This window comes from Podarcis bocagei (assembly GCF_964188305.1).
Source record: "Podarcis bocagei genome assembly, chromosome: 13".
NCBI lineage: Eukaryota > Metazoa > Chordata > Lepidosauria > Squamata > Lacertidae > Podarcis > Podarcis bocagei.
The window spans coordinates 41,786,169-41,812,696 of record NC_138138.1 but is presented as its reverse complement, the minus strand read 5'-3'; the positions used below and the strand labels follow the sequence as shown (position 1 = coordinate 41,812,696).

At 44.1% G+C, this 26,528-nt stretch overlaps 2 protein-coding genes across 2 annotated transcripts in view; one reads left to right on the top strand and one right to left on the bottom strand.

Annotated features, from left to right (window-relative positions):
• The window catches only part of LOC308570830 (interferon-induced very large GTPase 1-like), a 110,504-nt gene that overhangs the window by 51,305 nt on the left and 32,671 nt on the right, over nucleotides 1-26,528 (top strand). Inside the window, exons 8-9 of the mRNA XM_081165799.1 lie at nucleotides 11,822-11,893; nucleotides 12,810-12,881. Coding sequence (XP_081021925.1) covers nucleotides 11,822-11,893; nucleotides 12,810-12,881 — 144 coding nt within the window. The remainder of the gene's footprint in view (nucleotides 1-11,821; nucleotides 11,894-12,809; nucleotides 12,882-26,528) is intronic.
• LOC308570700 (uncharacterized protein) lies at nucleotides 21,781-25,450 on the bottom strand (the record flags this gene model as incomplete). Its single annotated transcript, XM_081165612.1, has 6 exons — nucleotides 21,781-23,211; nucleotides 24,362-24,431; nucleotides 24,761-24,811; nucleotides 24,915-25,056; nucleotides 25,229-25,357; nucleotides 25,421-25,450. The coding sequence occupies 6 exons, from the start codon at nucleotides 25,448-25,450 to the stop codon at nucleotides 22,926-22,928; spliced, it is 708 nt and encodes a 235-aa protein (XP_081021738.1). The 3' UTR covers nucleotides 21,781-22,925.

Sequence of the window (26,528 nt, the reverse complement as noted above, 5' to 3'; positions counted from 1 at the left end):
CAATGTTTTGCGATAAGTATTCTTGCTGCTGTTGTTGCATACAAAAAGAAAGTTTGGTCTTTCTTTAACACCCTCTGGCCAACTATGCCCAAAAGGAAGGCCTCTGGTTTCTTAGGAAAGGTATACTTAAATACCTTTTTCAGCTCGTTATAAATCATTTCCCAGAAGGCCTTAACCCTTGGGCACGTCCACCAGAGGTGAAAGAAAGTCCCTTCAGTTTCCTTACATTTCCAACATTTGTTATCAGGCAGATGGTATATTTTTGCGAGCTTGACTGGAGTCATGTACCACCGGTATATCATTTTCATAATATTTTCTTTCAAGGCATTACATGCCGTAAATTTGACACCGGTGGTCCACAAACGTTCCCAGTCAGCAAACATAATGTTATGCCCAATGTCCTGTGCCCATTTAATCATAACTGATTTGACCGTTTCGTCCTGTGTATTCCATTTTAACAGCAAGTTATACATTCTTGAAAGTACCTTAGTTTTTGGTTCTAGCAGTTCTGTTTCTAATTTTGATTTTTCCACCTGGAAACCTATTTTTTTATCCAAATTAAAAACCTCCCTAATCTGAGCATAATGTAGCCAATCTCGCACTTTATCCTGTAATTTCTCAAAACTCTGCAATCTCCAAGTATCTCCAACTTTTTCTACTATTTCCCAATACTTCGGCCATTTGGCCTCCATATTAAGTCTTTTCGGGGTCTTAGCTTCCATTGGTGACAACCACCTTGGGGTCTTATTTTCTAATAAATCTTTGTATTTTATCCAGACATTCAATATTGCTTTCCTGACAATATGGTTCTTGAAGGCCTTGTGCACTTTTACCTTGTCGTACCACAAATATGCATGCCATCCAAAAGCATTATTGAACCCTTCCAGATCCAAAACATCGGTGTTCTCAAGAAGCAGCCAGTCTTTCAACCAGCAGAGAGCTGCTGATTCATAATACAACCTTAAGTCTGGCAGGGCAAACCCCCCTCTTTCCTTTGCATCGGTTAATATTTTGAATTTTATTCTGGGCTTTTTGCCCTGCCAGACAAATTTAGAGATGTCTTTCTGCCACCTCCTGAAACACTCCACCCTGTCCACAATCTGTAGGGTCTGAAACAAAAATAGCATTTTTGGCAATACATTCATCTTTATAGCAGCAATTCGGCCCAACAAGGAAAGCTTCAATCTTGACCAGCTTTCTAAATCCTTTTTAATTTCTGACCAACACTTTTCATAATTGTCCTTAAATAAATTCAGATTTTTAGCAGTCATGTTAACCCCTAAGTATTTCACCTTTTTAACCACATTTAAATCTGTCTCTTTCTGAAACCTTTCTAATTCCAAAGTTGTCATGTTCTTTTCCAAAATCTTAGTTTTTTGCTTGTTTAATCCAGCCACCCGACCAAAATCATAAATCAATTCTAAAACCCTTTTCATACTAGATTCTGGCTTCTGTAGTGTCAAAACCAAGTCATCTGCAAAAGCTTTAAGTTTGTACTGTTTAGCTCCGACCTGAATTCCTTCGACCAGCCGGTCCCCTCTGATCATATTCAAGAGCACCTCCAGGACCGAAATAAATAACAAAGGGGAGATAGGGCAACCTTGTCGTGTTCCTTTCTCAATCTTGAACTCTTCTGTCACCACATTGTTAACTATCAGTTTAGCTTTTTGTTCTGAATAAATTGCCTCTATACCACTCTCAAACCCCCGTCCCACTCCCATCCCTTCAAGGTTTTTCTTCATAAACTTCCATGAAATATTATCAAAGGCCTTCTCCGCATCTATAAAAATCAACACTGCTTTTGTATTAATGTTCGTTTGCAAAAGTTCCAAAATATCAATGATGTTCCTAGTGTTATCACTCAAATGTCTACCTGGGAGAAAGCCTGCCTGATCTTTATGAATCACTTCATTTAACACTCTTTTGAATCTATTTGCCAAAATGTCTGCGAAGATTTTATAATCCACATTTAAAAGAGAGATGGGACGGTAGTTCTTAAGTTGTGTCTTTTCAGTTTCCAATTTGGGTATCAATGTGATGAACGCTTCTTTCCACGATTCCGGTGCCTTCTTCCCCTCCATAATCTCATTGCAGACCTCCATTAATGGTTGTGTCAAATAATCTTTCAATGTCTTATAATATTTGGAGGTAAGCCCATCTGGCCCTGGAGACTTGCCCAGTTGCATGTTCTGAATAGCACCTTCAATCTCTTGTTGTGTTATTTTAAGATTCAGAATTGTCCTGTTTTCTTGAGACAGTTTTGGTAGTCCATTTCTTCTTAAAAATTGATCTATCTCAATCTCTTTTTGCGGCCCTTGCGTATAGAGTTGTTTAAAGTATCTCTGGAAGCACTTTCTGATTTCCACAGGGTTCTGAATATTTCTTCCTTCAATCTCTAGGTTGGTAACCGTGTTCAGTTTTTGTCTCTTTTTCAACTGCCATGCTAGCAGCTTCCTACATTTATTTGCAGATTCAAATGTCCTTTGTTTCATTAACTTAATTTTCCACTCAACTTCCTGATTTATCAATTTAGAATACTGCGCTTGGTAAAGTTTAATTTCTCTCAGAATCTCCTGTGACTTTGGTTTCGATCTTAGCTTTTTCTCACACTCCTTTATTTTCTCCAAAATCTTTTCCTTTTTGTCATTTTTTGCTCTTTTCTTTATTGTATTCTGTTGTATCAGAAACCCCCTCATAACAGCTTTGCTTGCATCCCAGATTACTCTTTTTTCAACTGTGGTGTTCAAGTTTATTTCAAAATAGTCCTTCAAAGTCTTTTGGGCCTTCTGGATAATCTCCTGATCTCTTAACAGGGTGTCATTCATCTTCCATCTGAAGGCGCCGGTTGGAGTTAGTCTCATATCCATCTTTATTGTGTTATGGTCAGAGCAGGTTTTTGGGCAGATTTCCACCTTTCTAATCTTAGGAGCCAGTCCTCTAGTTATCCATATTTGGTCGATTCTCGTACATGTCAGTTGGGCTTCAGAAAAGAATGTTCCTTCTCTACCTAGAGGGTTCTTTGTCCTCCAGATGTCAATCAAGTCCATATTGTCAGTTAGTTCGAAAAAAGTCTTAGGTAGTCTACCATCTTTTGTTACATTCTGGCCTTGTGACTTATCCATGTTTGTGGAAACCACCCCATTCATATCCCCCATCATAATGATGTTGCTATAGTCCAGATAGTCCAGCATTGTCTCATGCAGTCTCTTGTAAAATTCCGATTTCCCCTCATTTGGTGCATAAATTCCCAATATCAAAAATTTTTCGCCCTGAGTTTGTATCTCAATTGCCATAATTCTTCCTTGCTCATCTTTAAATAGGAATTTTGGTGATAGGCTCTCCTTTGCATATATCACCACTCCTCTTTTCTTGACTCGATCCGATGAAATAAATTCTTGGCCTAGTCTCTTATTGATTAACACTTTTCTGTGGAGCCTAGTCACATGCGTTTCCTGCAAGCAAATAATGTCCAATTGTTCTTTCTTTAATAAATGAAATATCCTTCTCCTTTTTTCCGGGGAATTACAACCATTAATATTCCAACTAAGAAGCTGCAGAGACATCCTGGGCAAATCTGTTATTCCTTTGGTGGTGAAGTCTCTTTCTTCCGGTCTTCAGGCCCCAAAGGTGTGGGTACAGACAATGGCCCAAGCCCTGGGGTTCCTCTCCTATTCACTCTCTATACCTCAACCTGTCTCCTAACCTGTCTCCCTCAATTCCAACCCTCTTACTCCCTTAACTCTGTAATAAACGTAAATCTGCCCTTATTCCCTTATGGGAAAGTCTGCTGTACATGTTTAGGTTTCTTCCTGCTCCCCCTTCCATGAGTGACAGTCAGTACCCAACCCAACATTCTTAAGAACATAGACTATTAACCTAAAAATGGATTAAATGGTTTAGTATGTAGTAGATACCCACGATGATAACGTCATTCCTAACCATGAGCGTAGATTCACTAGCAGCTAGGCAGACAGTTTGCCAGATCAGGCTGCAGTCCTCCCAGTCCCATTTCCCTGTGAAGGAAGAGCCATTGAATGCAATAAGATTTCATTCTGTGCAGAGACGGTGAGCATTGGATTGTTCGTTAATCATGAGTGAAAAGAGTTACTTACTAGTTCTAATGTTTGTTTCCCTTTTTCCATTAATCAATAAAATACATTTATTCTACCACAGATCAATGGATTCAGTGATGGTCTCTGGTGGTGAGATAATCCGCAAGGCGAGAAAACAATTAATTGAAATCCTCCAGAAGGACCTAGAACTTGTTCTAGACGAGTTATTCTCCCAGTCCCTTATCACAGAGGAAGAATATGAGGCCTTAGACAAAACCGAGGAGGATTCCAAGAAGAAAATTCGGAAACTGCTGATAATGATACAGAAAATGGGAGAAATAGCCTGTGGCAAGTTCCTGGAATGTTTAGAAATTGCATGTCCAGGTTCAAATCAGGTTCTGCAAAATTCAATACATGGTGAGTCTGAATAAAACTTTTTTAAAAAAATGTTTTATTACATTTATTATATAAATATTACGTACATTCCAAAAAAAAGAATAGTTACACAAATGCTACGAGTTCCTGAATGCCAAAATGCTACTAATAATAGGAAGAAAAATACAAAAATTAAGAAAATATACATATTGAAAAGAAAAAAAGATGATTTTTTTTTTTAAGTCAAAAGGAAAATAGAAAAGGTTGACTTCCTCTGACCACTATACAGTTTGTATGATCTCATATCTTTAGTTGTCTGTAATCATTTTGCATTAATGGAGATACTGTTTATTTACCTGTGGAATCTTTAGTCTAGATTAAGCCAATTATAATTTTGGGAATCGACTTTCTTCATGTAATTTGCAAAGACATCCCATTCTTTCCTGATTTTATCACTTGGTTGGTTTCTTACCATTTGTTAATTTCGCCAGTTCGAGGTATCCGCTTAATTTTAATAACCATTCTTCTTTTTGAACAAAGCATTTTTCATCAGTTTCCTTTTCTGAGATCCCTAGGGAAGAGAGATGCCTTGCTGTATGTTTTCCCAAATATGATCTATGAGATGGTGGAACAGCACCTCTTAAGTACTGTATATACTCGAGTATAAGCCGACCTGCATATAAGCCGAGGAACCTAATTTTAGCCCAAAAAACTGGGCAAATGTATTGACTCGAGTATAAGCCAGTTCACCACACCACAAACCTGGTGGTGGTGGCAGTGGCGGAGGAATAACAAGCAGCCCAACAGGGCTGCTTTCGGGCTGCTTGTTCCTCCGCCACCACCAGCGGCAAAGGCGGCGGAGGAGGAAGGAGCAGCCCGAAAGGACCCCACTCAAGTATAAGCCGAGGGGGGCTTTTTCAGCATAAAAAATGTGCTGGAAAAATCGGCTTATACTCGAGTATATATGGTAATTCCTTTTCGCAATTCTTCAGTGGTTCAGTGAACAAACCACAAAGTATTCTCTCAACTTAACGGTAACTGTTATGTTCTATATAGTCAGTGCTCATTTGTCTGTTTTGTTTTGGAATAGGGTTACCCCTTTAGTTCTTAAAAAAACTACTTTGTTTCTCCCCAGGCAGAATAATTTCTCTGTCTTGTAACCCTGTTTGGGCTACCTAGCCTTTGCATTCACTAGTTGAGTTTGCTATTAGACAAGAGAGATCATTCGGCAAGTGGAATCCCATGGATATTAGTAATCAGTAATGTCTTCATTTTACATTTTTGTTTTAACCACATGTCCCAAAGGCAGATGAACTGGGGGGGGGAGACTTTCTCACCACCCCAGCTGCAGCAGGGAAATTAGGAAACAGCCGTGGATAGTGTATTCTTTAAAAGAGTTGCTAAGAGGAGACTTGGACATTCTGTTTTACCTTATCAGATCTCATATTGACATGGACAGCTTATGCATTCAGACGGCCATTGCAGTTCTACATCCACATCCCCAGTTAATGGCATACCAACAAGTGGCTTGTTGTGGTTTGCTTTAGAATATTTGTCAGCATGGCTTTTTTGGACTAGGAATCGTAGAACTGTGCTGTTGGAAGGGAACTAATGTAGCTTATATTTTTCTCCCTAGAGCGTTTGCCTCCAGAGGAGAAGACTGAAAGCCCAGGAATATTGGGAGAGACAGAAGAAGCAGTTCCCAAAGGTACCGTATTTTTCGCTCTATTTGACGCACCGGACCATAGGAGGGGGAGAACAGGAAAAAATTTTTTTTTGCTTGTTCTCCCCTCTAAGTCAAGGTTCTGTGCGTTCAAGGTGCATTCACCTGAAGCCTCCGGAGCCCGGCGGGAGTTCCCACTGGGCTCTGGAGGCTTTGGGTTCCTTTCAACCTGCTCTTTGGGGCTGGCAGGGGGGGGGAGTGCTGCTTTCCCCTGCCGCCAGCCCCAAATACCAAGTCGGGGAACAGTGGGAAGGCGGCGCTCCACCTCCCCGCTGTCCCCCGAGCTTGTGGGGCTGGCGGTGGGGAAAGCAGCGCTTACCCCACCGCCAGCCACCAAACCAGCCTCCAAACCCAAGGCTTGCGGATATCTGCCCGAAGCCCGGGCCGCGCTGCGAAGCGCACCCCAGGCTTCGGGATGCAGGCTGCTATCCGCAAGCCTTCGGAGCACGGCGGGCACTCCCGCCACGCTCCAAAGGCTTGCGGATGTCTTCCTGAAGCCTGGAGAGCGAGAGGGGTCGGTGCGCACCTACCCCTCTTGCTCTCCAGGCTTCAGCGAAAGCCTGCATTCACTCCCTAGGACGCACACACATTTCCCCTTCATTTTTGGAGGGGAAAAAGTGCATCCTATAGAGCAAAACATATGGTATCTCCTTTCGTGATCGGGGGAGGGAGGGACAACATTTGGTTGTTACTGGTTTCTTCAGAATAAGTCCTGCTGACCCCCTGGTCTAGTTCTGCTTTCCTGCTTAGTCTTTCTGTAAGCAAGCCAGGCAGGATGGGGCAGCCTGGGCTCTGCTGAAGGGAGGAAGATTCCTCCTACCTCTGATGAAGTTTGGATATCCGTCTCCAGACCATTCATTTAAAGTATATGGCCCTCCCCCCCAAGTATCCTGGGAACTGTAGTTTATTAAGAGTGATGGGAGGGGGTAAAATACAAATCCCAGGGTTTTCTGGGGGAAGCCATGGCTGCTAAAGCAGTATAGATAGGCTTTAAATGTATGCTATGGGTATGGCTTTCAAATCTCCTTTCCCATCCAGACTTGTAGCAGAGTAGGAAGGTAGTTGATTGGATTCGTGGGAAGCACTTCAGTTAAGCAATCCAGCCTGGCTTGTCCAGATTGGATTTCTTCTTGGTAAATCCACTTTTGTTCCCTCTTAAAAACAACAATGACACAACAGTCTTCTTTAAAAGTACAGTGGATGCTAGGGTTGCGAACGTGATCCATGTGGGATGCATGTTTGCAACCCGCAGTGGCGTGTCTGCGCATGCACGGGTTGCAATTCGGCGCTTCTGCGCAAAGCGTGATTTAGCACTTCTGCGCATGCACAACCCTTGAAACCCAGAAGTAACCCATTCTGGTACTTACTCTGGGTGAACAGGAAATGTTATAGTTGACTGCTTTTGTGATGTTACATCCCACACAAGGCACCCATTATTTCAGCAGGTTCACAAAAAGCCATAATTTATTTTAACTATGGCTTCCCTATGACATGAACATGGGCTATGACTGCATTTTCACACAACATTGAATCATAGTTTTTTTAAACTATGGATTAACACACACAATAGTATCTCCCCTCCCTCCCTGGTGCAACAGAGGCAAGACACAGTTGAGCTTGTGTCATTCATATTCAGCTTATGATTTGTTTGCTCCCAACAAACACCAAGCAATAATCCGGGAATCCATGGCTTATTCTTGACTTACCACTCAAGCCAAGTTTGCATGCTGCTATAACAAGCAAACTCTCATTTGTTTCTGCGGTGGGCTCTGGGAGAAGGGGAAAAAGAACAGGGAGGAACAATATGCCCATGGGCATTAAACCATAGCTTAAAATCAAATGTTTTAAGTAAACTATGGTATAACATTACATGGTTAAAGGTTTGTGTGTGTTTCTAGTCCCTGCAGGACAAGAGAAAGATGATGAGCTTGAGTCAGAAGCAGAGCAAAAAAAGAAACATGCTAGCAAAGGTATTTCTGTCTTTTACATCTTAATTTTGTATCCTCCCTACAGTGGAGGGTGGAGCCATGTTTCCAGATAGAATCTTATCCAGGCATTCCCCAGTTATATCAGGTGTTCACAGTCCGTTGCCTTTAGTCTTGTTTCATTTGTTCAGAGAAACATATTAATCTAGGTTACCCATTTTATGATGATTGCAGAATTTCATTTTTCTGGTTGCAGAATCTGGAAATCTTGCCACTCAGTTAATGCAGCTTTGGCTACTATGTTGCCCTTAAGGGAAGTTGCAGTTACTTCTTGTATGAAAATTTCTGGGTTAGGGTAAACTCAGTTTCATTATCAGATGACTAGCTTTATTGTTTGAAATGGGTTATTTACCATGTCAGGAATAAGATCATTCCCATGTGTTTTCTTCTCTCAGGGCCAGCCGACCAGTGAGTGGTGCCTTAGGCATCGTGTGTGCTGTAGCAGATAGCATTTTCAGTTTTGCCTTGGGCAGCAAAAGCTGATTTCTCTCAGTTGCTGCCACTGCCCTAGTAGTAGCTGTGGGAATGTTCTGGGGTGCAGGAGAGGATATATTGACTAATTATATCCTTATCCAACTTGTGCTAACAAGTTCCCAAAATATCAGCAGAGTTTACAGTGGTGCCCCGCAAGACGAATGCCTCGCAAGACGGAAAACCCGCAAGACGAAAGGGTTTTCCGTTTGCGAGTTGCTTCGCAAGACGAATTTCCCTATGGGCTTGCTTCGCAAGAAGAAAGCCCATAGGGAAATCTCCGGGGACCTCTTTTAAATGCTGGCGGTGGGGAGCAAAGCCTTTCCCCCCCTCCGGCCTTCAGAAGAGGTCCAGGAAGGCCGGCGGGGGCCGAAAGGCTTTGCTCCCCACCGCCAGCATTTTAAAAGCGGTCCAGGATAGCAGGGAAGCGCTTCCCGCTATCCCGGACGGCTTTTGAAGGCAGGCGGGGGGGAGCAAAGACTTTTGCCCCCCCCGCCGGCCTTCAGAAGAGGTCTTTGCTCCCCCCTGCCTGCCTTCCCAGGGGCTTTTAAATTGCCCCGGGACAGCGGAGAAGTCCTCCACTGTCCCGGGGTTTTTTAAAATGCTGGGGGTGGGAAGAAAAGCCCTTGTGTCCCCCCCCAGCCTTCAGAAGAGGTCGGGGGACAGACTGTCCCCGGACCTGGTCTGAAGGCGGTTTCCATAGGAACGCATTGATTGATTTTCAATGCATTCCTATGGGAAACCGTGCTTCGCAAGACAAAAACTCGCAAGAAGAAAAAACTTGCAGAACGAATTCTTTTTGTCTTGCGAGGCACCACTGTATAGACCACGGGTGTCAGACTCAAGGCCCGCGGGCCAAATCCGGCCCGGCAGACCTCCTCATGCGGCCCGTGTAGACGCTGCCGGCCGCCAGCGCTTTTTTTTATTCTCGCTTTTTTTTTTAAGGAGAAAGCTTGTGTGTATTCATTGAGGGAAAGACGGGGCGGGGCGGGGTGGCAGCACCGCACATTCAGAGAAAAGGAGGCCGGCCCTGGGGGCGGGCTGATGCTTTTATGTGACTGACTGGCTCGAGGTTGTGCAAACAAGGCTGGGCTTTCCCTACGCACGAAATCTGGCTGCCGCAGTGCCACCTCTTCGCTTTAGCGCGCAGAAGGCGAAGCGCACGGGAGTCCGGCTCCGAGCAGCAAAGCGGGAAAGGAGGCACGCGCCGTCCCACCCCTTTCTCCCCCCCCCAGAGAAAAATGTCAGACAAGCCATAGTACGTTCCTAAAGGAGGGCTCTCCCCTCCACGCTGCCCAATAGCAAGCCACAACCATTCCTGCTAGCCAATGGCGAGGCGACAGAGGACTTTTCCTTTTCGGGTGGTGGCGTTTTGGCACGCCAGCCGAGCTCGGGGGATCAGAGCGCCGGATTCACACCTGCTTAGCGGCTCGCTCTGCAGAGCTTTCTCCGAAAAGCAGTTGTTGCGGAGAAAGAGATATCAAGTTATAGGTTCCTCTCTCCGCGCCTCCCCGGTTGGCACCAGCGGCAACCACGCGAAAAAGCGTGCTGGTTTCTAAAGAAGTCTCGTTTCTCCCAAGGCACGTGTTCACTTTTTGCAGAGAGGCAGTTGCAAGGCGAGGAAAGCTCCTGGTAATCATAAAAATCCATAAGGATAATTAAATTGGGATGGGGAAACTAGCTGGGAATTGCATTAGGGCCACGATCCGCAAACCGCTTCCTCCGGAGCAAACACTTAAATAAATCCCAGTGGAACTTCGACCTTGCTTGTCTGCAGGCTACCGATCCACATCAGCCGCTAACACAACGTAAGGAGTTTGTGGATTGGTCTGAACGTGACCATTTGTGCTCTGCGAGCAACCCCTCGCTGGGGAGAGGCTGTTTAGCGCAGGAAAGACTCTTGCCTTAACCCTTGCAGAGCCGCTGCTAGTCAGTGCCTGGCAGTGCTGGGCTAGATGGACCAATGGTCCGAATCAAATTGTTACAATACTGATGAGACAAATACACCAGTCGATGGCAAGCCTTTATTCTGAATGTGGCGGTGATTTGGAATCACTACCCTGCTCCAGTTTCACCTTGTCAGTCACTAATGTGGATTAAAATGCCACCCACACACGCGAAAGCACGTATTGGAAATCAGGCTTTGGTAGTTACAGCACGTTAACGAGTCTTGAGTAAGGTACCAGTACTTACTGCCTGGAATAAAATTGGTGTGATGCATGTGGGTACCGGGAAGACAAAAGCAAAATACTGCTAGATACAGGACTCACGGGATAAATAATAATAATAATAATAATAATAATAATAATAATAATAATAATTAATAATTTATTTATACCCCGCCCATCTGGCTGGGCTTCCCCAGCCACTCTAGGCGGCTTCCAAAAGAATATTAAAATACATCAAACATTAAAAGCTTCCCTAAACAGGGCTGCCTTCAGATGTCTTCTAAAAGCCTGGTAGTTGTTCTTCTCTTTGACATCTGGTGGGAGGGCGTTCCACAGTGTGGGTGCCACTACCGAGAAGGCCCTCTGCCTGGTTCCCTGTAGCTTTGCTTCTCACAGTGAGGGAACTGCCAGAAGGCCCTCAGTGCTGGACCTCAGTGTCCAGGTAGAACGATGGGGGTGGAGACGCTCCTTCAGATATACTGGGCCGAGGCCGTTTAGGGCTTTAAAGGTCAGCACCAACACTTTGAATTGTGCCCGGAAACGTACTGGGAGCCAATGCAGGTCTTTCAAGACCGGTGTTATGTGGTCTCTGCGGCCGCTCCCAGTCACCAGTCTAGCTGCCATGTTCTGGATTAGTTGTAGTTTCTGGGTCACCTTCAAAGGTAGCCCCACGTAGAGCACATTGCAGTAATCCAAGCGGGAATTACTTACATTATTACATTATTACAAAAAACAGTAATAATTGAATGCAGTGGCAATAATTTATGATAATAAAGAGTGGACACATAGTCCTACAGATACAACTAGCCCTTTGAGGGTGACCAAACTGCTGATGCGGCCCCCGATGAATTTGAGTTTGACACCCCTGGTCTATCCCATTGCTGGTCCCTTAATGGGGACATGGCTTTTTAGTGGCGATTCTTATCCCAGCATGTAGCTTTTGTTGTTAAACCACTTTGAGATGTTTCATGGGAAATATATAAATAGGTTGCCACATTGGAGAAGGCATTTTTAGATGGTTGTGCTAATGTGAGCTTCTGTCTCTAGGTTGTCCAAGTCAAGAGAAAGAAGATAATGTCCGGGAAGAATTGGAGGAAGAGAATAAACACCCCACCCCAGGTAATCCCTCCTAATCATCATCACAGTGGAAAGGGAATGTAGGGTGTGCTGGAGAGAGAGTTTTGGAAGAGAGATCTTACACTCTCGTAGCAGAGTAAATGCTGCATGCTTAGGGAGTGAGGAGTTCTTCAGGGTTCAATTTTATCCCTTATGCTGTTTAACATCTACATGAAACCACTGAGTAGGATCATCCTGAAACAGTTCAGGACCACCCACAGTCTCCTCAGAGAGAAAGGCCTGCTTTGGGGTGGGGGGTGGAGAGAGGCCTGCGCGCTCCAACAGTCTCCTCAGGTCTGTTTGACTTTTCTCACAGGTTTAGTTACTTGTCCATCTAGTAATAATTTGAATCTTTCATGAAGATATCCAAACATGACTACTGTATCTGTGAAATAAAGATCCATTTGAATAATTGATTGGGTATTAATTAAGTAAATAAATAAATAAATAAATAAATAAATAAATAAATAAATAAACTTAAATGACTTTGGAGGGTGGTAGATCAATGCCAGTTTAATATACTGGTAGTAGATAACAACCTATTTGAATTTGGACATGCCTATTATAGTCCAACAACCTTGGGAGGGCGTGTCCACAGGTTTCTCATCCCCTGATCCAGTGTGGTGTAGTGGTTAAGAACGGTGGACTCGTAATCTGGGGAACCGGGTTCGTGTCTCCGCTCCTCCACATGCAGCTGCTGGGTGACCTTGGGCTAGTGACACTTCTCTGAAGTCTCTCAGCCCCAATCACCTCACAGAGTGTTTGTTGTGGGGGAGGAAGGGAAAGGAGACTCCTTCGGGTAGTGATAAAGCGGGATGTCAAACCCAAACTCCTCCTCCTCCTCCTGATCTAGCACACTGTATAACTGCAATTGTTCAGAATGTCTACCTCATTTTGCTAGAAACTTGTTTGTTTCTAGGTTGCTCAGTCGGTGAAGAGGAAGGTGAAATACAGAAACACCCAGAGGAAGAGAAGAGAGATCTTGAAATAGGTAATCCCACCTAATCAATGGTGTAATGAATGGAGAAAGTGAGGGGGTGCAGCTCAGGGATTCCTTTTTCAGAGCAGGAGCAATGACATGATCTGCTGGAAAAGTCATCATATTTGCTTTGCTCTGCCCATGTCTGCCTCTGTGCCCTCACCCAACCATTGTCCCCCTGGCTGTCAACCTGAGCTCAGGTTAAGCCTTTCATGCCCACAAGAGTCTGTCTACCTAGTCCTTGAAAGTCTCTCCAGGCCATACCTCCACAGGTCTTGCTCTGAGCTCCTCTTGAGTGTGTTTTATTGGCTGGAAGGGGTCCTTGAACTGCAATAATGCTGTATGCTTGCCTTAATGGGAGGATGGAGAGATGTGGGGGTGGCTGGTGTGTGGAGAAAGGTTTAGCTTTGTGTGGCTGGAAAAAGCCCCATTGCACAGAGTCATCCTATTTGTTTTGCTCTGCCCATGTCTGCCTCTGTGTCCTCACCCAACCATTGGCCTGCGGCCTTTGGAAAGTAAGCCACAAAGGAATGTAGCTGCTGCTTCTTCAAAAATCTTATTGAACATAACAGAAATGTGCAGCGATATTTAACATTGTAACACGCTGATGTCTGTTGTCCCATCACTCATCTTCTTCCAAACAGTCCACCTTTTAGGGAATGCAGCTCTGTTGCACAAGGGTGCCAAATCTGCTTTTTAATTGCACAAGCTGAATTATAGGTGGTTGACTCCCACCCAGAAATAATGACAGCCCGAAATCACCCCGAGACACAGAGGTCCTGTGCAGAGGAAGGATGCTGATTTTCTTTATCCATCTCAATTGGGGTTTAAGCCTGGTTTTGGTACAGATACTGCTCTGGTCATCCTGTATGATGACCTCTGTCAAGAGAGAAATAGGGGAAATGTGTTCTTGTAAATTCTTGTCAGTCTTTCAATACCATCTCCCATAGTATCCTTCTGGAGTGCCTGTCCAAACTAGGAGTGGGTGGCACTGCTTTGCGGTGATGCTTAGGGGGTGCTCTTCAGCTCCATGGAACCATCAATGTGGAGTTCCTTGGGGTTCAATTTTATCTCCTATGCTGTTTACCATCTACATGAAACCACCGAGTAGGATCATCCTGAAACAGTTCAGGACCACAATACCTCCCCCCATACAAAGCAACCGAGATCCTGCAATCATCCTCTTGTGCCTCCTCCATGAGAGATCTGGAGGGAGGCAACACGAGAACGGGCCTTTCCTGCAATGGCCCCCCGCTTGTGGAATGCTCTCCCTAGGGAGGCTTGCCTGGTTCCTTTGTTACATATCTTTTGGTTCCAAGCAAAAACATTTTTCTTCTCTTAGGCCTTTTGCTGATTAAACAAAATTCATGGCCTTTTAAACAGAGGGGGGTGTTTGTTATTATGGTTTTTTTATGTTATTATCAATTTTAATATATTAGTAAATACGTTTCTCATTTTCTACAGAGAAAAGAAAAGCAGTTATGGATATTCTGTGCAAACTAAATCTAGAAAAGCATAAAAGCAAGGCGCTCTCCCTCCAAGAAGTCCTGAAAATAGGTTCAGCGAGCTTGAAGGAATTCACCTCTCAAACCTGGGAAGATTTGCCTTGGCATTTTCTGAGGAACATATTGGCTCTGAATGTGACAGCCAGGAGCACCAGCTTCAAACAAGTTGTTTCTGATGATCAAGTACTTAGAAGAAATGAGGGGAATGAGAGGATTGATAAGGACATTTTTGTTACTCTTGAAATGGGTGAGAGTCATTCTGTGAACCCCCTTGATGTCCTTTGTGCTGTTCTGCTTTGTTCTGATAGTTTCCTCCAACAGGAGATCCTCCTCAAAATGTCCATGTGCCAGTTTGCCCTGCCTTTGATTCTGCCTCCCCTCATGACCTCCAAGTGCACCCTGATGCTCTGGGCCATGAGGGACATTGTGAAAAAATGGAGGCCCCATTCCTTGGCTGAAAGCAGAGGCTTCAGGGAGGACAGCCTGGTACTGACATCCATGCCAACTGTTTCCTTCGTACGGATGGGAAACTGCAACATATCTAAGTCCAAAGTCCTCAACGAGTTCCTCAGCCCTTCTCAGCAGCATAATGATTTCTTTTTACACCGAGATATGGAGTGTGGGAATGTCCCTCGGGAAATTGCTGATGGGCTTGTAGAGATTGCCTGGTATTTCCCAGGAGGACGGACGAACACAGATCTCTTCCCAGAGCCAGTTGCTGTTGCAAATCTCCGTGGAGATGTTGAGTCTCACTGGGTGCAGTTCATCTTTTTAACACAGGTCTCCTCAGCTGTCTTCATATTTGCTGAATGCATTGGCGAGAGAGAATATACTCTCTTGTCATCACTGAAGGACTTGTCAACTCAGTTCTACTTTATCTTGGAAGGTCGCAGTAAAAAATCTGATTGTACCTTGGAGTTCTTAAATAAACTGGCACCAGTGATTAAACTTGACAATTCACATATATTGGTAAAGACTGCCACGACGAATAAAGCAGTATTTGTAGAACTCCTTCGAGCTGCAGTTGGAAAAATAATAGCTTCAAATCCTAAGTGTGCAAGTATTGATAAGATGTGTACAACGGCCCATGAACTTATAATCCAGGTGGATGAAGACCATAAAGAATGTCAGGATGCCCTCAGATGTGCCACCGAAATTTCTGGAAAGATAAAAGATGTAGCAGTTTATAAGAAAGAAACACTGATACTCCAAGGTGATCTCTGGAAGAATCTGGCCAAAGTGGAGAAAGAACTATGCAGAATGGAAAGACAAGGGGACATGCCTTCGGAAAAATACAGATCAGAATTGAGAGGCAGATGGTCGGAACTGCGTAGGCAGCAGAGTCAATGTGATCTCACCATTGGTTTGATTAATTTCATCCATGGCATAAAACATTTGAAGGATGCAGAGAGGAATTATTTCTTGAAATGGATGAAGTTCAACCTGGACCATATTGCTAGGGGAAATCTTTCCAAGTTACGTGCTGACTATAAAGAGAAATGCAAGAAGTTAGGAGATGATGGGCAGAATATTGCAGAGGTAGACCAGTTGATATCATCCTCTTCCTTGGGAGTTGAGCATTTCATGCGTGAGCTGGGGCAGTTCTATGAGGCAGAATGCTCAATGGTTAATGAGGGCAAAATAGCTAAAAACAATAGACAGTTTGCCCATTTCCCAAGCATTGCAGCTGAACTACTGCTGGAAGGGTTTCCCCTGGAGCTCATTGATGGTGATGCATCCAATATCCCCCTGCAGTGGATAACTGACGTTCTGAATAAACTCAATAACAAACTTAGGGGACAATCCAAGATGATGGTGATAACTGTTCTGGGGGTGCAGAGCACTGGGAAATCGACCCTTCTGAACACCATGTTTGGTCTGCAGTTTGCTGTCAGCAGTGGGCGATGCACACGAGGTGCCTTTATGACACTTCTTAACGTCTCAGAGAATTTGGTTCAGGATCTTGGCTGTGACTTCATCCTGGTGATAGATACAGAGGGCTTGAAAGCCCCTGAACTGGCCAAACTGGAAGACAGCTATCAGCATGACAACGAATTGGCCACTCTAGTCATTGGGCTGAGCGACATCACCATTGTCAACATGGCCATGGAGAATGCCACCGAGATGAAGGACATCCTGCAAATTGTGACCCATGCCTTCCTCAGGATGGAGAAGATTGGGCAAAAACCCAACTGCCAGTTTGTTCATCAGAACGTCAGTGATGTTTCTGCCCATGACCAAAACATGAGGGACAGGAAGCATCTTTTGGAACAGCTGAATGAAATGACCCAGGCTGCAGCAAAAATGGAAAAACTCAACAGGGATATCAAGTTTTCAGACATCATGGACTACGACCCAGAAATGCACAATTGGTACATCCCAGGTCTTTGGCATGGAGTCCCACCCATGGCCCCAGTCAACATGGGTTACAGTGAAAAAGTCCTTGAATTAAAGAAGTACATATTTGAATTCATAAAGAACCGCTCATGTAAAACACCTCCCAAGGACATCCCTCAGTTTATTGAGTGGGTGAAAAGTCTGTGGAATGCTGTGAAACATGAGAACTTCATCTTCAGCTTCCGAAACAGCCTCATAGCAGAAGCTTATAACCAGCTCTCCATGAAATATTCTGAATGGGACTGGCATTTTCGCAGAGAGATGCACCTCTGGGTATCTGAACAGGAAACGTCAATACAGAATGTTTCTCCCGATGAATTTGATATACGCAGTTTGCAAGATGAGCTTTATCAGAAGCTGTTGGCTGAAGAACAGCAGATTTTGGAGAATTTGAAGCAATACTTTGAAAGCAGAGCAGCAAATCTGCATTTGGTAGAAAGGTACAGAGAAGATTTTGTCCGCAGTGCTCACAGCCTCAAGCAGGAACTGGAAAGTTATTCTTACAACAAATGTCAGGAAGCTGTTCGCATTAAAAAAGGGCTTCACAAGATTCACTCTCTACAAACTGAATACTTGAAAATAATTGAAGGAAAGGTTGATGGGCTACTTAAAAAATGCCGGGAAAATGAAGATAGGATTGAAGATCAAGAACTGGAAAAAGAGTTTGAAAGAATGTGGATGGAAACATTGTCAGAAATATCACCTGTTCCCTTAGAGAAACGACAAATATATGAAAAGGTTTACTCATATTTGAGAAGGGAAATGTCACATCGAGGAAGTTCTGTCAATGTAAAAGTACAGGGAGCAAAATCTTTGTTAAGCTACAAAATGAATACTTTTCAAATGAAATCTGAATATATGGATTCAACATGGTGGTGCCGTGTGAAACGCTTCTTTGCTAAAAAGGAGTGTTTGCATGAGATAGAAGAACTTGCTAACTCCTTGATGGCTAAATGCAGTTCATACATTTGTAAAAAGGTTGATTCCAAAGGAGACTATGATGATACATATTGTGGTGAACTTTTACAGATTATCAATGAAATGCTTCAACAATCTGATGCTCAGAAACTTCATACAACAACATGCTTTGAAGTGGATCTAAAGCTTCACATTTTGGGGGAAGCAGCTCATGAATTTCAAAAGATGCATGACGAGTTTATTAAGGAAAATGATCCCTATATACGCTTAGAGAAACTGAAGCCTCATTATTTCTCGATTTTCAGAGATCTTTATCTGGAAAAAGATGCCCAGCAAACCAGAGCCAAGGATTTCTGTGACCAGGGTCTCCATCCTGCCCTTGTGAGTTATATCAACAAAAGACTTGGGATAGAAATAGTGGATGATATTCTCAACAGTGCACAGTCCATTGGGTATGCCAGTCGGAGCTTCTTCCAGTTCACTGTCCTCAAGGAACTGTTGGAAGAGGGTAATGTTGACAGTTACGTAAAATACCTTGGGGCTTATGAAAAGTTTGTCAAAAACTGGATCCAGAAACAAATTTTGGATTACTATGCAAAGAATGAGTGTCTGAAGAAACTGGAGGAAGAGATTCTCTCTGCAATCGTAAAGAAAATTATAGAAACACTGAAAAAATTAAAGCATCAAGATATTGAGACAGTCTCAGAATTTTTGGCCAGTTTTTGCAGAGAAATGCAGAAGGAGTTAGTCATTTCTAAGGACAGTCTGTTAGGGGTACAGTTTAAGAATGCAACTGATCCTGCACAGTTTTCTGTTTATGTTGAAAACTTCCTTCCCGATTTGCAACAGCAAATAATATCTGAATATGATTTCCTGGATCTCCAGTCTAAACTCTCCAAATTGCCTGTGAGCCCCCAGGATGAGATCTTCAAGCGGGTGTTTGGCTGTGGGAAGCAGTGTCCTTTCTGCAAAGTCCCCTGTGAAGCTGGAGGGAGTGCTCATCAAGAGCATTTTGCAACTGTCCATCGGCCTCAAGGACTGGGAAGGTGCAGAGAAGAAGAGTCAGAAAAGCTTGTTTATGATATCTGTTCAACGGATGTGGCTTCCAACAGTGAGTTCAGAAATCGGGACACAAATGGGGAATTCTATCCATACAAAGATTATCGTGCATATTATCCAGACTGGTGCATCCAACCAGATCCCAGTATCATTGCTTCAGATTACTGGAAGTTTGTTTTGAACAAATATAACCATGATTTTGCAAGAATATATGAAGCTAAACCAGCTGATCTGCCAGCGGACTGGAAAAACATTACTGAAGAACAAGCACTGGAGGCCTTAAAGGACATTTATAATATGAAGTGAGCATTCTTATCTTGGCAGAAGAGAAACCTGGATCTTCTTCCTATAAAAGCATTCCACAAAGTATGCCAATCTTAATAACATAGAAAAGGCCCCTTGAAAATTAAAATGGATCTCTTTGAAGGATCCCTAACACTGATTGATAGGGAAAATAGGGTTCTGCATCCCTAAGTCCCCGGCTGGATTTCCATTTATTACATTTTGTGCCACATATAGTGGAATGTTTTCAGCCAGTGGTGTCTACCTGTATCACTATGTTCACCTTTTCTGTTCAGGTGCACGTTTATTCCAGTCTCATTTTTATTCTCTTTCCCGATGCCCTTAATCCAGAGCATATTATTTACCCTGAGCAGCAATCTTTCCTCTTCCCTTCCATTGTATTAAAATACTGCTGCTTACTTGGAATTTGAAATTCACCAAGTGATGGCAGCAGTACAGCTCAACGGCAACGCAAGCTTGCTCATAGTGGGGGTTCTACAGATTGTAACCGTGTTTCCCTTCCTGTTTATTATTATTACTCTCTTAGTTATCATGATAATTGTAATTCCCTATCTACTCTCATGTTTGGAAGAAAACTTTCGTCATGAAGAATTTCTTTAGTAAGCTTTAGCCTTTAGGAATGGTAGAGTCTACCGATGCTGTTTTTCACTTCTTTTTTGCGATGACATTTATAAAAATGATAGTAAAATGAATGTCTGAAGGTATTTTGGGTCCAATTTCATCTACTTGTCTACATGAATGCAATGTATTCTGTAATGCACTATCTTGCAATGAAAACAATATTAATAAACATATTTTTAAAGAGCCCTACCGCTTAAAAAAATCCATTAGTCTTCAGCTTCCCTCTGAAAGAACAGACTGTTTTCAGGGAAACGCACAAGTCCTTTTCAGAGTGATTGGTTGGGTGGTGTGGAGAAATTCAGGACAGTTGGTCTACAGATGCACCACTCTAAATCCTTCCAAGTCTCCCAGTTAAGGCCATTTATCTTCACTGCTACAGAACTGCAATACAGATGGGAGAATTCAGAATCTTAAATGGACAAAGATGCAAAAGGTTTAGAGATCTTCAAAATGCAGGCAGACGTCATCCAGATGTAGATAACTATCCCCTTGCAGACTCTGGGTTTAATCACAAGGGCATTTAATGTGTATTTGAAGCTGGATGTGTCTTAAGTTCTTTGGGTGTTGTCCACTTGAGGTCTTACTTGTCCAACAGTTTTTTTCCACGGTAAATTCTGATTTTCCCAAATCAGGGAAAATCCAATAAGGGAAGTGTATCAAATATACAATTAATTCTTGCCTGACTGTGACATTTTTTGTGGCGCCATTTCTCTCTCTGCTCTCTAGGTCCATTTTGTTTTAGTGTGAGCTGCGTATCATAGAATTGTAGAGTTGGAAGTGACCTTGAGGATCATCACCTAGTCCGGCCCCTGTGGCAGTTTATTTATTGGGGGGGGGGGTCAAATCCTCAACAACTTTGGTCGGCCCTCACGCATGTTCACTTCATCAAATCTGGCCCTCTTTGAAAAAAGTTTGGGCACTCCTGATCTAGTTGAATGCCCTGCAATTTAGGAATATGTAGCTGTCCCACACAGGGATCAAACCTGCAACCTTGGCATTATCGGCACCATGCTCTTTACCAATTGAACTATCCAGGCTCATTTAGTATATGCTGCCAAGTCCTCACTCCCGTCAGCAGTCATGTGGCAGCATCCTGCACTAACTGCAGCCTCCGGACAAAGAGTGAGGGGCACCCCACATACTGTAGAGTGCATTGCAGCAACCCAGTCTTGAAGTACAGTGGTACCTCGGTTAAATACGCTTCAGGTTACAGACTCCGCTAACCCAGAAAGGCCCTCGGGTTAAGAACTTTGCTTCAGGATGAGAACAGAAATTGTGTGGTGGCGGTGCGGCGGGGGCACGGTGGCAGCGGGAGTCCCCATTAGCTAAAGTGGTGCTTCAGGTTAAGAACAGTTTCAGGTTAAGAATGGATCTCCGGAACGAATGAAGTACGTATCCAGAGGTACCACTGTAATCAATGCATGAACTACTGTGGCAAGGTTTCTCCAGTCCAGAAACGGCTTTAGCTGTTGAATCAGCCACAGTTGGTAAAAGGCATTTCCAGCCACTGAGGCTACCTGAGCCTCCAGTGACAGAGCTGGATGGAGAAGCACCTCCAAACTGTGAGCCTGCTCCTTCAGCAGGAGCGCAACCCCATCCAGGGTAGGCAGCAGGCCAATATTTCAGGCGCAGGAGCTATTTGTTCACAGAACCTCAGTCTTGCCAAGATTCAAGCCATAGCTGTTAACCTTCTCCCTTTTTGCGGGAAATTCCCTTATTCCAGTGCAGTTTCCCACTGCTATCCCGGATTGCTAGATATCACATAGACTGTCCCCGGGACAGGTGAGTCTGCTGATCCCTTATTTTCAAATCTGAAAGTTGACAGCTATGATTCAAGCTCTGCTTGTTTTTAAAAATAAAAATAAAACCACAAAATATAAAAACAACAACCCAATAACGACCCCACCCAACCCCCCGCCACATTTCAAGCTTATAGGTCTCTACGTGCATCAAAATCAACCAAAGGTCTGGTTAAAAAGGAACGTTTCTGCTTGGCACCTAAAGGTGTATTATGAAGGCTCCAGGTGAACTTCCAGAGGAGAGCATTCTCGTTTTGCCACTCTCCGGACCTCTTGAGGAGGAGGCAGATAAAGGAGAGGGTCAGAAGATGAATGAATGAATTTTATTATTACAGTCACAGACCAGTTCCGGCTCACAGTATCAGGAAAATCATAAAAAACAACAGGAATACATTGAATCACAGTTAGGTATAACAGAGACAATTCAGATATAGCAGCAGTTAAAAATATGTATTAATCTGTATGTGTGACATCATCAAAAATGTTGTTTCTGCATGCCAGCCCAGTCCATGTGCCCAGAAGGCACCATCACTTCTTTTGTTATACTAAGAATGATGGTCCTTAGGTGGGAGCCATGGCCAGTTCTATCACAAAAAAACATGCCTGACTAGTTCAGCAATGGAATTGAATCCTCCATTACATTTTAATCCTCGCTGGATCCAGGACCCCAGGAATTACACGGGGCTCAAGCATCATACAGACTGAACCCCCTAAGGTTACAATTGTTGTATTTAGACGTGTTGGTATAGAAAGGGTTTCCGGCTGCAGGGACAAAGAAATGGAGACAACGATGGAGGCATTGTGAAAGATTTTTGCAGCCCAGCATTTTGAATGGAGGGCTTAAAAACCTCACAGTTTCTCAATTGCTAGAGAAGGCTCTGTGAGGTCACTCCCCCTCTCCTCCTGAGAGACGAGCTGGGTGACTGAGCAGCCTTGCACCTAGATTTTTTCGTAACAAAAGCTTTCTTCCTAGTCCCCTCACTCTCTCTTTCTCTCTCCTTTGTGGAACATAGATCAGAGAACACGTGTCTGAGCTCCTTCCTGAACCCAGACTCCATTTGGGAACTGACTTTGTAATTTTGTACTTGGTTAATTTGTCTACCTGCATTGCTTTTGCTGTGGCGCTCAGATCTATGACGAAGACCTTGTATTATGGAAGTAGTAAACCTTTTAAAACTTGTGCAACATGTGGCCCAATTCATTGCCAGAGGGGTAGAGATGGAAGAGCACATTGTCAGTGCCTAATACTGGGATATTTAAAAGGCCTAACAACCTAAATTTCCTGTGCTTTGCAAACGCAGATACATAACTGAACAAGTTTCTGCATGCTTTTTAAACTACCACTTCCACCCTCATGACTCCCATGAAAAGAGGATCAGAATCAATCTCCCTCCATTTGACAGTCCTTTCCCCTTAACTCATGGTGAGTTCCATGAGACGGCATTCCTTTTTCCTTACTCCTTCCCGGTGAGGGCAAGGAGCCTCTGTGCCTCGTTTCTGCAGTTGATGGCTCTGAGGACCTCGGCCGTCACCAGCACATTATAATCTTCCAGGTAGAAACTCAGAAGGTGGTGGCTTAAGTCCACCACATCTGCCTTCTCCAGTGTCCCTAGGGGGATGTTGTCATAGCCCTCCCTGAGGGGGAACTCGTTGAGCTTGAGCTTGAATCTCTTGAGTTCATCCTCCCACAAGTTCTCCAGCATGGACATCAGGCAGTCTGCGATGGTCTTCTCCATTGCCCTGCAATGTCACCCCCAGCAGCAAGGAAAAGCAGACACAAATCAAGAGAAGCTCAGCAAATGGACCTGGGAATGAGGCAGATCATCAGAAGATACTGCCAACTTCCACAACTAGGAATGACACTGAGGGGAGCGGGAGAGGTTGGCTGCTACATGGAGCCAAAATGGGATAAAGAAGGTCAAATGACCTGTATTTCCACATTATACTGCTGCCTGACCATTCTAGCACTGGGAGAGCTGAGAAGCAGAATTCCCTTCATCAGCTCTGCTATGAAAGGCCGGCTCCATCATGCCTGTTATGTTTTGCTGGAAGCCGCCCAGAGTGGCTGAGGCAACCCAGCCAGATGGGTGAGGTAAAAGTACAGTGGTGCCCCGCAAGACGAATGCCTCGCAAGACGAAAAACCCGCTAGACGAAAGGGTTTTCCGTTTTTCGATGCGCTTCGCAAGACGAATTTCCCTATGGGCTTGCTTCGCAAGACGAAAACGTCTTGCGAGTCTTGCGATTTTTTTCCGCTTCCCCACTTTTTCTAAGCCGCTAAGCCGCTAATAGCCTTTTAGCTGCTAAGCCTTTAATAGCCGCTAAACCGCTAATAGCGCTAAGCTGCTAATAGAGTTGCACGCAAGACGAAAAAACCGCTAGACGAAGAGACTCGCGGAACGGATTATTTTCGTCTTGCGAGGCACCACTGTAATACAATGGTACCTTGGATTAAGAACTGAATTTGTTCTGGAGGCCCGTTCTTATCCTGAAACTGTTCTTAACCTGAGGTACCATTTTAGCTAATGGGGCCTCCTGCTGCTGCCGCACCGCCACCACATGATATCTGTTCTCATCCTGAAGCAAAGTTCTTAACCTGAGGTACTATTTCTGGGTTAGCAGAGTCTGTAACCTGAAGCGTCTGCAACCTGAAGCGTCTATAACCCAAGGTACCACTGTATATTATTATTATTGGTCTTTACTTTGCAACTGGGGCTCTCTCCTAGTGGAGTGTGTGTTCAGCCCCAGCTTTTTAATCTAGGTACCCAGCAATTTTCCTCTTGTTAATTCACACACACACACACACACACACACACACACACACACACACACACAGGTCACAGGAATTAATATATTTTACCATCTCCTTCAAGAGAAATGGTTAATCCCTACCTGCCTTCTGCATTACGGCCTGAGTCAGTTCTCTGGGATGGTGTATGGGGCAGTGAGTAGCCACAATCACCTGGAAAGGAGAGAGAGAGAGGATATGAATGAAGCAAGCAGGAACTATAAGAAATTGATGACGATGGGAGATGAATTATTGGGAGCCCATACACTGGACTCTTCTGGCATGTCTAGATAGCTGAATTCAGCCAAACTTTAAAAACCTAGGTGTTTTTAAGATCTTGATCTGGCCCCAAAGAACATGATGAAGCCAGGTCAGCTTGTCTAGAAAGGCTCTTTCATGACATTACAAATGTTACTTTTTATTATTCTTCTGCCATGTGTGTAGTGCTGTGCCCCCTTGAGAGGGAGGTGGGCTATAACTACAAGGAAATAAAACTTGCTTACCTTGTACTGGGTGTAGAATAGAGGAATTCATCTGACCTGGATCTAACTCTTCTGCAAGAGAACAGGAAAGAGGCAATGTGACTGCGATGCCCTTTGCCATCCTGCCTCCCAACCTACAGTCCAACCTTGTGATCTTCCCTCGGTCAAAACACACCTCGATTCACATGGACCTTCCAGATGCTTTTATTTGTGTGCTTCTCCACCAGCGTGAAGCTGAACTTCTCTTGCATTTGCTCAGCAGACAGCTCCACGTACTGCTGCAGCTTCTCAGCATCCAGGTATTGAAATTTCACTTCCTGCGGGAAAGCGAGAAATCTCTGTAGGTGTGAATGTGGCTTAGCCCCACCCATGATTCTAAGAGAGTCAAATTAAAGGGCAAGCAGCGGTCCTGCTTTAGTTCCTTCCCATTCTCATGTGTCACCGCTTGGCTCTGCATTGACAGAATATTTCATCATCTTTGTGTCTCACCTCAGGCCAGATTGTGACGTCGTTTAAGGTCTGCACAAAGACGGGAGTGCCAATCTTCAGACTTTTCAGGGTCCCAGGGGGTTTCTCTATTCTCTGTGAATGGCAATTTGCTTCATGCTCATCCACAGCCTGGGAAGGGCAAACAAGGTCACTTTTGAGACATGCAAAGAAGGCAGCAAGCTCCTACAATACTGGGTCCCTTTCAGATAGGGTGAAGGGCATTTGGAGCAGAAGTTCAGCTCTTTTACTCGAAGCCCCACAACCTTCTTGGATTTGTTACAGTAGATAAGGCAGGGATAGGGAATCCAGTGGCGTAGCGTGGGGGTGCAGGGGGGGCCGGCCGCACCGGGCGCAACACCTGGGGGTTAGGGGGTGCAAATCCATGGGTTAGGGGGTGCAAATTACTTGCCTTGCCCTGGGTGCTGACAACCCACGCTACGCCACTGAGGGAATCTGCTGCCTTCCAGGTGTTGTTGGCTTTCCTTTAGCCCCAGCCAGCATGGGGCAAGGATGGTGGATGTTGTAGTCTAACAACACCTGAAAGGACAGGTTCTCCGTCCACAGGGCAAGGAAAACTAAACTGCTTTGGCACTAGAAACTATAATGGGGACAGGAGATTTATTGGCCACATGAGAAACTGAAGTTGGGGCTCTTGGATTGGCTACCTTGAACTGTGACGCAGCAGAGAGCTACCAGCAACCCTGGGTCAGTCTCCTGATGAGACAATGCAGGAACCCACAGAAGGAATTATACTTCAATATTACCACGAAACATAAGGCAACATTTCTAGGAGCAGTTGAAATTGATAAGGCAAAATAACAGTGTGCTTTATCTCCAACATTCCAACATTGCAAACCAGGAGGGATGTTTTCCTCAAAGAGCTCATAAGTACAGTGGTACCTCTGTTTAAGGACAGTACCGGAAGTAGTGTCCTGGTTTGAGAACTTTACCTCAGTCTAAGAACAGAATCTGAATGGTGGAAGGTTACCGACGGCGGGAGGCCTCATTAGGGAAAGAGTGCCTCATTTTAAGAATGGTTTCAGTTTAAGAACGGTACCTTGGTTTAAGAACAGTACCAGAAATAGTTTTCCTGGTTTCAGAACTTTACCTCGGTCTAAGAACGGAATCCAAATGGTGGAAGATTGTGTGTAAGATTGTATGGGGGAAATATGCAATAACAGAAACAATCTTGCTTAAAATGTATATAGGAAGTGCAGTGTAAGCGATGGAAGTCAATCAATGAAATTTTATTATTGAGATATTTGTAGAATAAATTTGGAGGAAATTCTTCCAACTTTTC